At 44.9% G+C, this 10,000-nt stretch overlaps 3 protein-coding genes across 3 annotated transcripts in view; all 3 read left to right on the plus strand.

Moving 5' to 3' along the window:
* Positions 1-755: 755 nt before the first annotated feature.
* On the plus strand, positions 756-2,109 carry PCYB_093500 (GPI8p transamidase; the record flags this gene model as incomplete). Its single annotated transcript, XM_004222464.1, has 2 exons — positions 756-1,542; positions 1,680-2,109. A coding segment is annotated over one exon (786 nt), but the record flags the coding sequence as incomplete, so codon positions are not given.
* A 1,993-nt stretch (positions 2,110-4,102) lies between these two features.
* PCYB_093510 (hypothetical protein) lies at positions 4,103-6,822 on the plus strand (the record flags this gene model as incomplete). Its single annotated transcript, XM_004222465.1, has 4 exons — positions 4,103-4,948; positions 5,200-5,926; positions 6,092-6,394; positions 6,740-6,822. The coding sequence occupies 4 exons, from the start codon at positions 4,103-4,105 to the stop codon at positions 6,820-6,822; spliced, it is 1,959 nt and encodes a 652-aa protein (XP_004222513.1).
* Positions 6,823-8,717: 1,895 nt separating this feature from the next.
* Positions 8,718-10,000, plus strand: part of PCYB_093520 (spermidine synthase) — a gene marked incomplete at both ends in the record, with an annotated part of 1,646 nt that continues 363 nt past the window's right edge. Inside the window, 3 exons of the mRNA XM_004222466.1 lie at positions 8,718-8,933; positions 9,124-9,594; positions 9,753-9,873. Coding sequence (XP_004222514.1) covers positions 8,718-8,933; positions 9,124-9,594; positions 9,753-9,873 — 808 coding nt within the window. The remainder of the gene's footprint in view (positions 8,934-9,123; positions 9,595-9,752; positions 9,874-10,000) is intronic.

The raw sequence follows: 10,000 nt of genomic DNA on the forward strand, positions 1-10,000 counted from the left end.
GCAAATGCACTTTGTGGGAGGAGGGAAAAAAAAAAAAATTCGAGTTGCTTTCCCAAAGGAGGGGCACCTTTTTCCAACATGCCTAAAAATAGCTACTCACAAGGTTGTGTCCTCGTGCATTTGTTTTTTTCCCTCAAGTGTGAAATGTATGTGCGTGCCTTTCTGCATTATTTCACAAAAAAAACGCAACGTTGGCGCGGCGCTAGCATCGCGCTAACATCGAGTTAACATCGCGCTTACACCGCGTTAACACCGCGTTAACATCGCGTCAACACCGCGTTAACACCGCGATAACACCGCGTTAACACCGCGATAACACCGCGATATCACCGTGATAACACCCCGTTGGCACACACCGGATGGCGCCCTTCCGCAAAAAGGCGCTTACTCCGCACCCTACCTGAGCCGAAACGTATGTCCAGCTAAGCACAACACGGGTGAACACCACAAAATGGCACTTTTCACACAAAATTGAAACGTGAAAAAATTTGAAATTTCTTTTTCTCATTTGCTCTTTAATTTCACTGCATTTTTTTTTTTAAGCCCCATTTGTGTACCAAATTATTCGTGCACTCACGTTTGAAGCATTTCGAGAGTTTTTTTTTTTTCCCCCCTCTGTGCTTTCTTCCCCCATGTGATACTTCGAAGATTAACTCGTTGATTGGCAGACCGTTCGTATGAAGGTGTAAGGGAGCGGCTGAAAGAGCAAGGCAGCTGCTTATCGGGTGAAGCTCTCCCCCCCCCTCCTTCTGGAGGTTAATCCACCAAACGAGCAACACACAAATGGAGCTGAAGAAGGCGTTCCTGTGCTGCGTGCTACTGGCAGTCAAACACGCAGTTGCGCCCTCAGTATACTTCTCCGGTTTGGACATAAAAAATATGAAAGGAAAATACAAAGAGATAGAAGAGAGGCATGCCAAACAAAATGTGAATGATATATTTTTTCGTGAATTAAAAAAATCGAATTATCAAGTGAACAGTAATATTATCGTACTGAGCACATCGAGACATTATTTCAACTACAGACACACAAGCAATTTACTGACCGCATATAAATACTTGAAGCATGTTGGGGACAATATGGATAGAAACATACTGCTTATGGTACCATTTGACCAAGCTTGCAATTGTAGGAATATTGTAGAAGGCACCATTTTTAATGAGTATGAGAAGCCTCCAAGTGAAGATTTAAAAAAAAAAAAAATGAAAGAAAATTTGTACAGCCATTTAAATATAGACTATAAAAATGACAATATACGAGATGAACAAATAAGGAGAGTAATTAGACATCGATATGATGCCTTAACTCCAGCTAAATATAGGTTATACACAAATGGGAACAGAGAGAAAAATCTTTTTATATACATGACTGGCCATGGAGGAGTGTCATTTTTTAAAATTCAAGATTTCAACATTGTCAGCTCTGCTGAATTTAGCCTGTACATACAAGAGTTGCTCATAAAAAATATATACAAGTACATTTTTGTAATTATTGACACGTGTCAAGGGTACAGTTTTTACGATAAAGTGCTAGATTTTTAAAAAATAAAATAAATAACGTCTTTTTAATGTCCTCTTCGGATAAGAACGAAAATAGTTACAGCTTACACTCGAGCAAATATTTAAGTGTCTCGACGGTCGATCGATTTACGTTTTATTTTTTTTCCTACCTGGAAAATATGAACAGAATATACACACACGAACCGCATAAAAATGCCAAGGCCTTTTCCTTATATACCATCTTGAATTATTTAAAAACACAACATTTGATATCAACTCCAACCATCAACAATTCGAAATTTAGCGCATCCATGTTTATGCATAGTAAAAATATTCTTTTTTATGACTCCTCCGGTTTTTATGTAAGTAAAGACGCGGAGGAGAGTGCGTTGGATGGGCTGGGCAAGCACAGTTATAATGTCAGCCAGAAGGCAGACAAAACTGCAATTCGAAGTTCATGTTTGGGCGACTTGAGCGCATGTGGGCATATGAAAAATGAAATATACACCCACATGGGGAACCTGTACTCGCGCAGCAGCTTCTACAACAACGTCGAGGTTTACTTCAAGGAGGAGTCCCACTTCACGGACTACTACTTTACCTCCGAGCGTTTTGCTGGGGGGTACTTGCTCCCTGCTTTCCTTTTTTTAGTGGTGATCGCGTTATGCTTGCTCTTTTTTCTGTTCACGTAGATTGTTCTTTTCGCGGTTTGGGACTGAACGTTTGGGGGGATTATGCCTTTTTTGGCTGAACGTTCAGGTAGTTTCTGTTTTTTTTTTTTTTTTCGTGCCATATGTTTTGCTGTACGTTCAGGCAGTTTTGGACTTTTTTTCCTTTTCTTTTTTTTTTTTTTTTTTCGTGTCATATGTTTTGCTGTTTTTTGCTGAACGTTCAGGCAATTTTGTATTTTTTTTCCTTTTTTTTTTTTTTCGTGTGCGCTGTTACTTTGATTTCCCGCAGCTTGACAGCTGGGAGAAAAAAAAACGTTTGGCTGTTTGGCAAAAAAAAAGATGATTATATGTTTATCCTCCAAAAAAGGAGTCTCTTTGGGTGAATTTTCTAAACGCTCTCGTAAAGATAAGCACATTGGTGAGTAACATTTAAGTAAAGCATCCCTTTTTAGAAACCCCAAATGGTTACACTGTGTTGGTGGTTGCGATTGGTGAGACGGTTGCAAAATTTCCAGACGACTATTCGCAGCGATGCAAGTTGGGGCACCACAAAGGGGGGCCAATGCGCGGGCGGCGACGTGCATACACACACATGGACGAATTAATTGCCACACCTGTCCAACTTCAACAAATCTGCAGGGAGAAAGACAGACACGCGCGTACTCCCGTATATGTGTTCGCATAAGAACATGTGCGCATACCGTGCTAGTGAGGGCATACAAAAAATGCAGTTGCGCGAGGTGAAAATTGTGAAGTAGAAGAAGCCGTGCACCAGGTGGAGCTACAAAAGATCGATCATATCACACTTTATTTTTTTTTTTTTCCAAACACATGTATGTATGCTTTACACCCCCGTAGGGCGTTACTCCCGCGCGAAAAAAAAATTGACTGCAGCAGCATGCGTACGTATATGCGTACGTGTATGGGCACATATAAGCGCACATACAAGCGCACATATATGCGCACTTGTCTGTTTTTTTTCCCTTTTGCGTAAACCGTGAGGGGCACACACGTGTTCCTCGCCTTTGGGTGGATTATTCGACAAAGACACTCCGCCGCGGCACACTAGCGAGGTAAATTCGTCATCACGTTTGGATTTTTCCAGATCGGGTTTCAACTTTCGCGTTGCGCTACTCATGCTGAGTGCTGCACAGTGTGTGTATGTAGTATGCATGTATGTACGCATGTATGTATGCAAGTATGTATGCATGTACGTGTGCATGTATGTATGCAAGTATGTATGCATGCACGTATGCACGTTTGTGTTTTTTTTTTTTGTCCCATGCTGCATAACTAAGAGTCGTCAACTTTTTTAAACAAAGACGAAGGACGACATTGTGCTGATGTTCCGGCTGCTACGAGTGCGCGCCTTGCGAGATAGATTAGACGAGTTGGCATTTTCCTACACTGGTACGCTGCTCTGATTTGTGCCATTTCGTCCTGGTTCGCTTCGCTCCGTTACAATGTGGAGCGGTGAAGGTGGTCAGTTCTTTGAAATCTTTATGGCAGCCTTCCCTTATTAGCGCATGCCCCTTTTCCCAATTTGTTTCACTGCCGTTTCGCTGGTGTTTCTCTATTGTATGCTTGCCCGTCGCGCGCGTATTTGTGTCTGCACATTTTTGCTGCGCGGCGACGAGCGTAAGCATTTGTTCGGGTTAGCCCTTTCGCACCCTCCTTTTTGAGTAGTTCTTTGTTCCCTTCGAAAGGTTTTGCACGACCTTATACGTTACGTCCTGCTTGGCGTTTAACTTTTTTTTTTCCGCCACCAATTCCTCCAGTTGCTTTATCGCAAGTTGGACTTAACGCGCGTTAGCTGAAAGGGGCCCTACAGGAAGGACAACCGCGACCGCGACCGCAACTGCAGGCGCAACCACAACTGCAACCACAACCGCAACTGCAAGCGCAACCACTACCGCAACCGCAACCGAACGATGGATGTGAAGCACGTGGAGGGCTGCGAGTACCACGGTAGGGAAAGCGATCGAGAATGTAAAGATGAAGTAAAAAAAGTTATGGACAAGCTTATATTCGAAAGGAAGAAAAATTTTCAAGGACAAGAAAATTATTGTCGCAATTCATCTGTGAGTATATGTCCAAATGTGTATTGTAATATATACACAGATCTTTATACCTGGTTTGGATTTAAAAATTGCAAAAAAATTGACACTGAGTCTTTAAACACATGTTTTACGGACATATCCAACGGGGGGGTAGGATACTATGAAAAACTTATCGTATTGGGAGGACGGATATTGGAACTATATAGCGAGTTGCATTTTTTTAATAAATATAACTATGAAAAGGATGAGGAGATAGTCCAAGACTTACGTAGCATTAAGTCAGTAAAAGAGGTTGTATTCCAATACTTGTATGTACAGAAAAGAAAAAATCGAGTCATTTATAAAAATAGCTTGTACTTATTTGGCTATTCATATCTGTATACACCTCTGTTTTTTAGAAATAAAAATTCGATCATAAAATATGTGAAGGCATGTATAGCATATGCTGTCAAATTTAGTGGTACTAATATATTTTCTTGGATGCCTTCTTTGATTGAGCATATATATTACTCCCAGAAGGTGAAGGTATCCGAGATAGACGAGGAGAACGAGTTGATACAAGACCTGCAGGAGTTTTTTGGGTACCAGTTTGACTATGTGTTGCCACGAATAGCGGAGTGCTTCAGTCAGCATAATTTATACATTAGCAGTTCGCACCTCACGGGCCTGCAGATCGTGCGCATCTTCGCGAATGAGTACTTTGCCCTGTTGGCCGACGTAAGGCGGAGCGGCGGAGCGGCACAGCGGCAGAGTGGCATAGCGGCACAGCGGCATAGCTGGAGTGTGTTAACCCGGCAAATTGGGGGGTGCCACCCCGCGCGCGTGTGAAATGACCCGATGGTGTGCTATGCTGCGCTGTGCTATGCCTTGCTATGTCGTGTCACCTTTTAGTACACCCTTTCGCACACCCGCTTCTTTTCCCCGCCTCATTCCCCCGCTTCTTTTCCCCGCTTCTCTCCCCCGCGCAGGACGTCAACATCGAGGGGAAGGAGAAAACCACGTGGGTGCGCGAAGAAACGGAAGCCTTCCTAAACTCGCACTGCATCGAAATATTTAGCGGCTGCATGTTATCTCTGCACAAGTACCTCGGAGAAAAGGGAGTGAAGGTGGGTAAAATAAAGGGCATATTCGAAATGCTTTTATCCTCCTGCTGGGTACTGGGAAATGAAAAAAGAAATAAAGTATGGGCATGTGCCCTTGTGCAGAGGTTAAGGCAAGTGCAGCTTCTCACACAGATCACCACCATAGAAAAATGGTCATACAGCATCAAAAAGTACAACGACCTGAACATACAGAATTTTGTAAAAGACATATACAATTTTAATAATATCAATGGGAGTGTTTTGTCTCCTTTTCAATTGCAAAACGTTAATATTTATCTCCCCCCCAAGGAGGGTCCTTTGAAGGAAATCCCCTACTATACTACGCTGGCCGACAGGTACAAGGACCGGTTCTCGCACAGAGACAGTGCCAGGCAGGGGGGTAGCGCCAGCAACGGCAGAAGCAGCAACGGCAACGGCAGAAGCAGCAACAGCCGCGGCAACAACAGCCGCGGCAACAACTGCCAACTCTATGACGTTTTAAACAACATCACCAGCAACATATATAAGCGCTTCAAGCCCAGGCGGCCCAGGAACAGGGGGTCCTCCGGCGTCACGCGCTTGGTCTACACGAACAGGGATGACTGCCCTCCAGGTAGGGGGAGCGAAAAAGCGGATGGCACGAGGGAATGTCGAGAAATCGCTCGGCATGAGGGAATGCGCTTCACGCGAGGGAAATCTACGCGCGTGAGGCAAATCTCCTCGCGTGAGCATGCACCCCACCCCCATACAACACAACCACCTCGCTGACCCCTCGCAGACATGAGCTACCACGACCTGAAGGCCAGCCTTTCCTCCGACGAATCCACCAAGTACGACGCCGCCCAGGACTTGGACGTGGAGGATGATGAGGAATATATCTACGGGGAGGGGGAAGACCCATTCATGCGGTACTGCGCGAATGAAGGAACTCACTCAAAGGGCCCCAAAACGGGAAAAAACGGAATCCCTGTAAAAATAAAATACATTAAGGACGCAGCGGACGATCGGAACTCCAAGTACGTCATAGAGATTCCCAAGCGAGACTTGGCGAGCGGGGGTGGCAATAACCACGTGAAGGCAGGTAAGGCGTTTATCGTGCGGGTAGACCGCCAGGCCGTTAAACTGCTAAACGGCGCAAGCTGCGCTGCGCGTAGTGACGAACGTGGCAGTCAGCGAATTTCCCCTCCACACACACCGTGTGCATCTAACCACACCGTGTGTATCCAGCCACACCGTGTGCATCTAACCACGCCGTGTGCATCTAACCACACCGTGCACATCCAACCACACCGTGTGCATCCAACCACACCGTGTGCATCTAACCATACCGTGCACATCCAACCACACCGTACTCATCCAACCACACCGTGTGCATCTAACCACACCGTGCACATCCAACCACACCGTGCACCTTTTCCCCTCTCAGTTCTCTGGGGAAATGGAAAAAAGGGCCTGGAAATCAAACTTCCCTCCGAGAGTGACCTCATGCCGCATGTGCGAATTAGATGAGACAGGGTCCCTTTATGAGGTCCACCCACAAGCGGAGGAAGGACAGACCCGCCATTATGTGTATATGTGCCCCCATGTAGTGAAATAAAGGATACAAGCCTTTTTCTTTTTTTTTACGCAAAATGGGGAGAGCAGATGAGGAACTCCTTTTTTTTGTGCCCCGCGAGAAGAACTCCCCTCGCGCCTGGCACGAATGTGTAGTTAGATTTGATTATTATTTTTTTTTTTCTATCACGTTTCTTTATATGTGTACCGCTGTGTTGTCCCTATGCGAGTGCAGCGATGCCAGGGCGAAACGTTCCAATTTTGGATTAAGCAACATGATGTGCATTTTTTTTCTTTTCACGTACGCGAAGAATTGGGTCGCTGCAAGAATAGGAGATACCTATGTTCTTCTGACAGGTGTGTTGCAAAACGGGAAGGGAACAGCGCAACGGAAAGGGGAAATAAAAAAAAAAAAAGGATAAGAAATATGAAACGTAATGGGGGCAGAACAAAATGTATAGAGAACCAAAATATAGCTCAGCGGGTGTACCCTGTACATGTTATGTTTCTCGCGAATGTGATAACCTCCGTCGGGAGAGAAATGCAAAAAAAAAAAAAAAAAAAAAAAAAAAAAAAGTCTCCCCCCCGTTTCTCCCATTTTTGGGTCCTCCCCAATTGGCCAAACGAATCAGGCGAGATGCCCCAGGGAGACTACTCATCCCTCACGCTCGCATCTTTTTCGATGTCACTAAAAAGGATAAAATGCGAAGAAAAATAATGACGAGCAAATCGTAGGTCGTATTAAAAAATTAAATAAAATAAAATAAGCAGACCTACATTTGCAAAACGTGATAGAAGCAGTAACAAAAAAAAAAAAAAAAAAAAAAAAAATAGCTAACGTAAACGGAAAGGGGGGGGACGTACATACATGTGCGTGAAGATACGAAATTATTATTGCACGTGCTCTCGCCCGCTGGTCCTCCAAGCAGAATATAAATAGAATGAGAAAGATTGATTATGAACCAGGCCTAGTTAGGTGCTGCAGAGGGATAGGCTGTGCATCGTGCCGGTGCCTCGTCGTACGCAGAAAAATGGGGGGGTGGGGTAGTACCCGCCGGGATATGGTTTCTCTACATAAGAAGCACAAACGTAAACGCGTGCTACTACGTGTATATATGCATTATTTATGTTTACCTTTTGTAAGCCCGCAAAAAGGAAAAAACGAAAAAACAAAAAAACGAAAAAACGAAAAAACGAAAAAGCGAAAAAAAAAATTCCAGCTAGCATGCTTATGTGACGTGTTTGTTTGTTTTGTTTTTATTACCCCTATGTGATTTTTTTTTCCGTGCGTACCTACTCACCCATAAATAGCTGGCAGTGGCTTCATCCTCATGACATCGTCGTCGTGAAAACAAAGGAGAGAGAGCGATCACTCGTTACAAAATTAAAAAGTATTACCCGTGTTGGAACAGAACTGAAATGTACCATTGTATGGCTGTGAAGTTGCTCGGATGTTTATTCGAATAATAATAATATGCATCGCCGCGTGAAAAACAAAGGGAAGAAAAATATAGGTTCTTGAGAAAAGCGTGGTACGAAGCTTGCTCTTCTGTAGAAGCGTTGTGGTAGTGTAAACGATCATCCGGAGGTGGTAGTAGCGACTTGAAAGAAAGGGAAGGAGCCGATAAGGAGAGGATAACGAATAAACGTAGCGCAAGCGGAGCGTGAAGGTAGCACACGTGGGGCACACGCGGAGCATAAACGCGGCATAAACGTGGCATAAGCGCAGCACCCTCGGAGGGTACCAAAACACCACCTGCACCGTGCCACCTACACCGTGCCACCTACACCGTGCCAACTACACCCGGCCAACTGCCCAGTGCCAACTGCCCAGTAAGCAGAAACTCAAAATGGATAAGCTCATGAACAACAACAAAGCCAAGCTCACGGTGGTGCTCGTGGGGGGTCTATGCTCCCTGGTGTTGTATCACATGAAAAAAAAGATGAATTTTTCTCATTGTTTGTTTTCGAGAAACTGGTTTAGCGAGTTCTCCCTGATGTGGCCTGGCCAGGCTTTCAGTTTGGAGATAAAGAAAATAATTCACCAGGCCAAGTCGAAGTATCAAGTAGGCCCTTCTCCGCGCAGTGGGTTCACTCCTCTGTCGGACACGCTTTTTTTTCCGCCCCATTTTTCGCCCCATTGTGTCGCCCTATTTTCCGCCCCATTTTTCGCCCCATTTTTCGCCCCATTTTGTCGCCCCATTTTTGCCCCATTTTTTCTCCATTTTTCGCCCCATTTTTTCTCCCGAACCGCAGAGCATCCTCGTCTTCGAGAGCAGCACGTTCGGAAAGGTATTAGTCCTGGATGGCGTCATACAGTTAACAGAAAAGGACGAGTTCGCCTACCACGAAATGATGACCCATGTCCCTATGACAGTTGCCAAGGAGCCAAAAAACATACTCGTTGTGGGAGGAGGAGACGGAGGAATTATCAGAGAACTCTGTAAATATAAGTCTATAGAAAATATAGACATCTGCGAAATCGACGAAATGGTTATCCAGGTATCCAAAACGTTTTTTAAAAATATCAGTTGTGGATTCGATGACAAGAGAGTTAATGTGTTTATTGAAGATGCGAGTAAATTTTTGGAAAACGTTACCAATACGTATGACATTATTATCGTGGATAGTTCTGACCCCATCGGTCCTGCCGAATCTTTGTTTAATCAAAATTTTTATGAGAAGGTGTATAACGCGTTGAAGCCAAATGGGTACTGCGTCGCTCAGGTAAGGAAAGCACCAGGGGGGTGTGCGATTCTGTCATGTGGGTAGATGCTACGCGGAGGCGTCTTTTCGGGGACTCTTTCCTGTGCCCCTCCCGTACGGTGCCGCTTCTGTACGATGCCGCCCCTCTTTTAATACCCCCCCCCCTTCCTATACCGCAGTGCGAATCTATTTGGATCCACGTAGGAACGATAAAGAGCATGATGGGATACGCAAGAAAGTTGTTCAAGAAGGTCGAGTATGCCAACATCAGCATCCCGACGTATCCCTGTGGCTGCATAGGTACGTTCGATGCGCAGAGGGGCGAACCGCATGGCCGCTAAGTTGTGATCTGTGGATTGCGTCGCTTCGCCTTTCCATTTTTGCTCCCCCACTTTTGCTTCCCCAGTTTTGCGTCCCCATTTATTAT

This window comes from Plasmodium cynomolgi, chromosome 9, assembly GCF_000321355.1.
Source record: "Plasmodium cynomolgi strain B DNA, chromosome 9, whole genome shotgun sequence".
NCBI lineage: Eukaryota > Apicomplexa > Aconoidasida > Haemosporida > Plasmodiidae > Plasmodium > Plasmodium cynomolgi.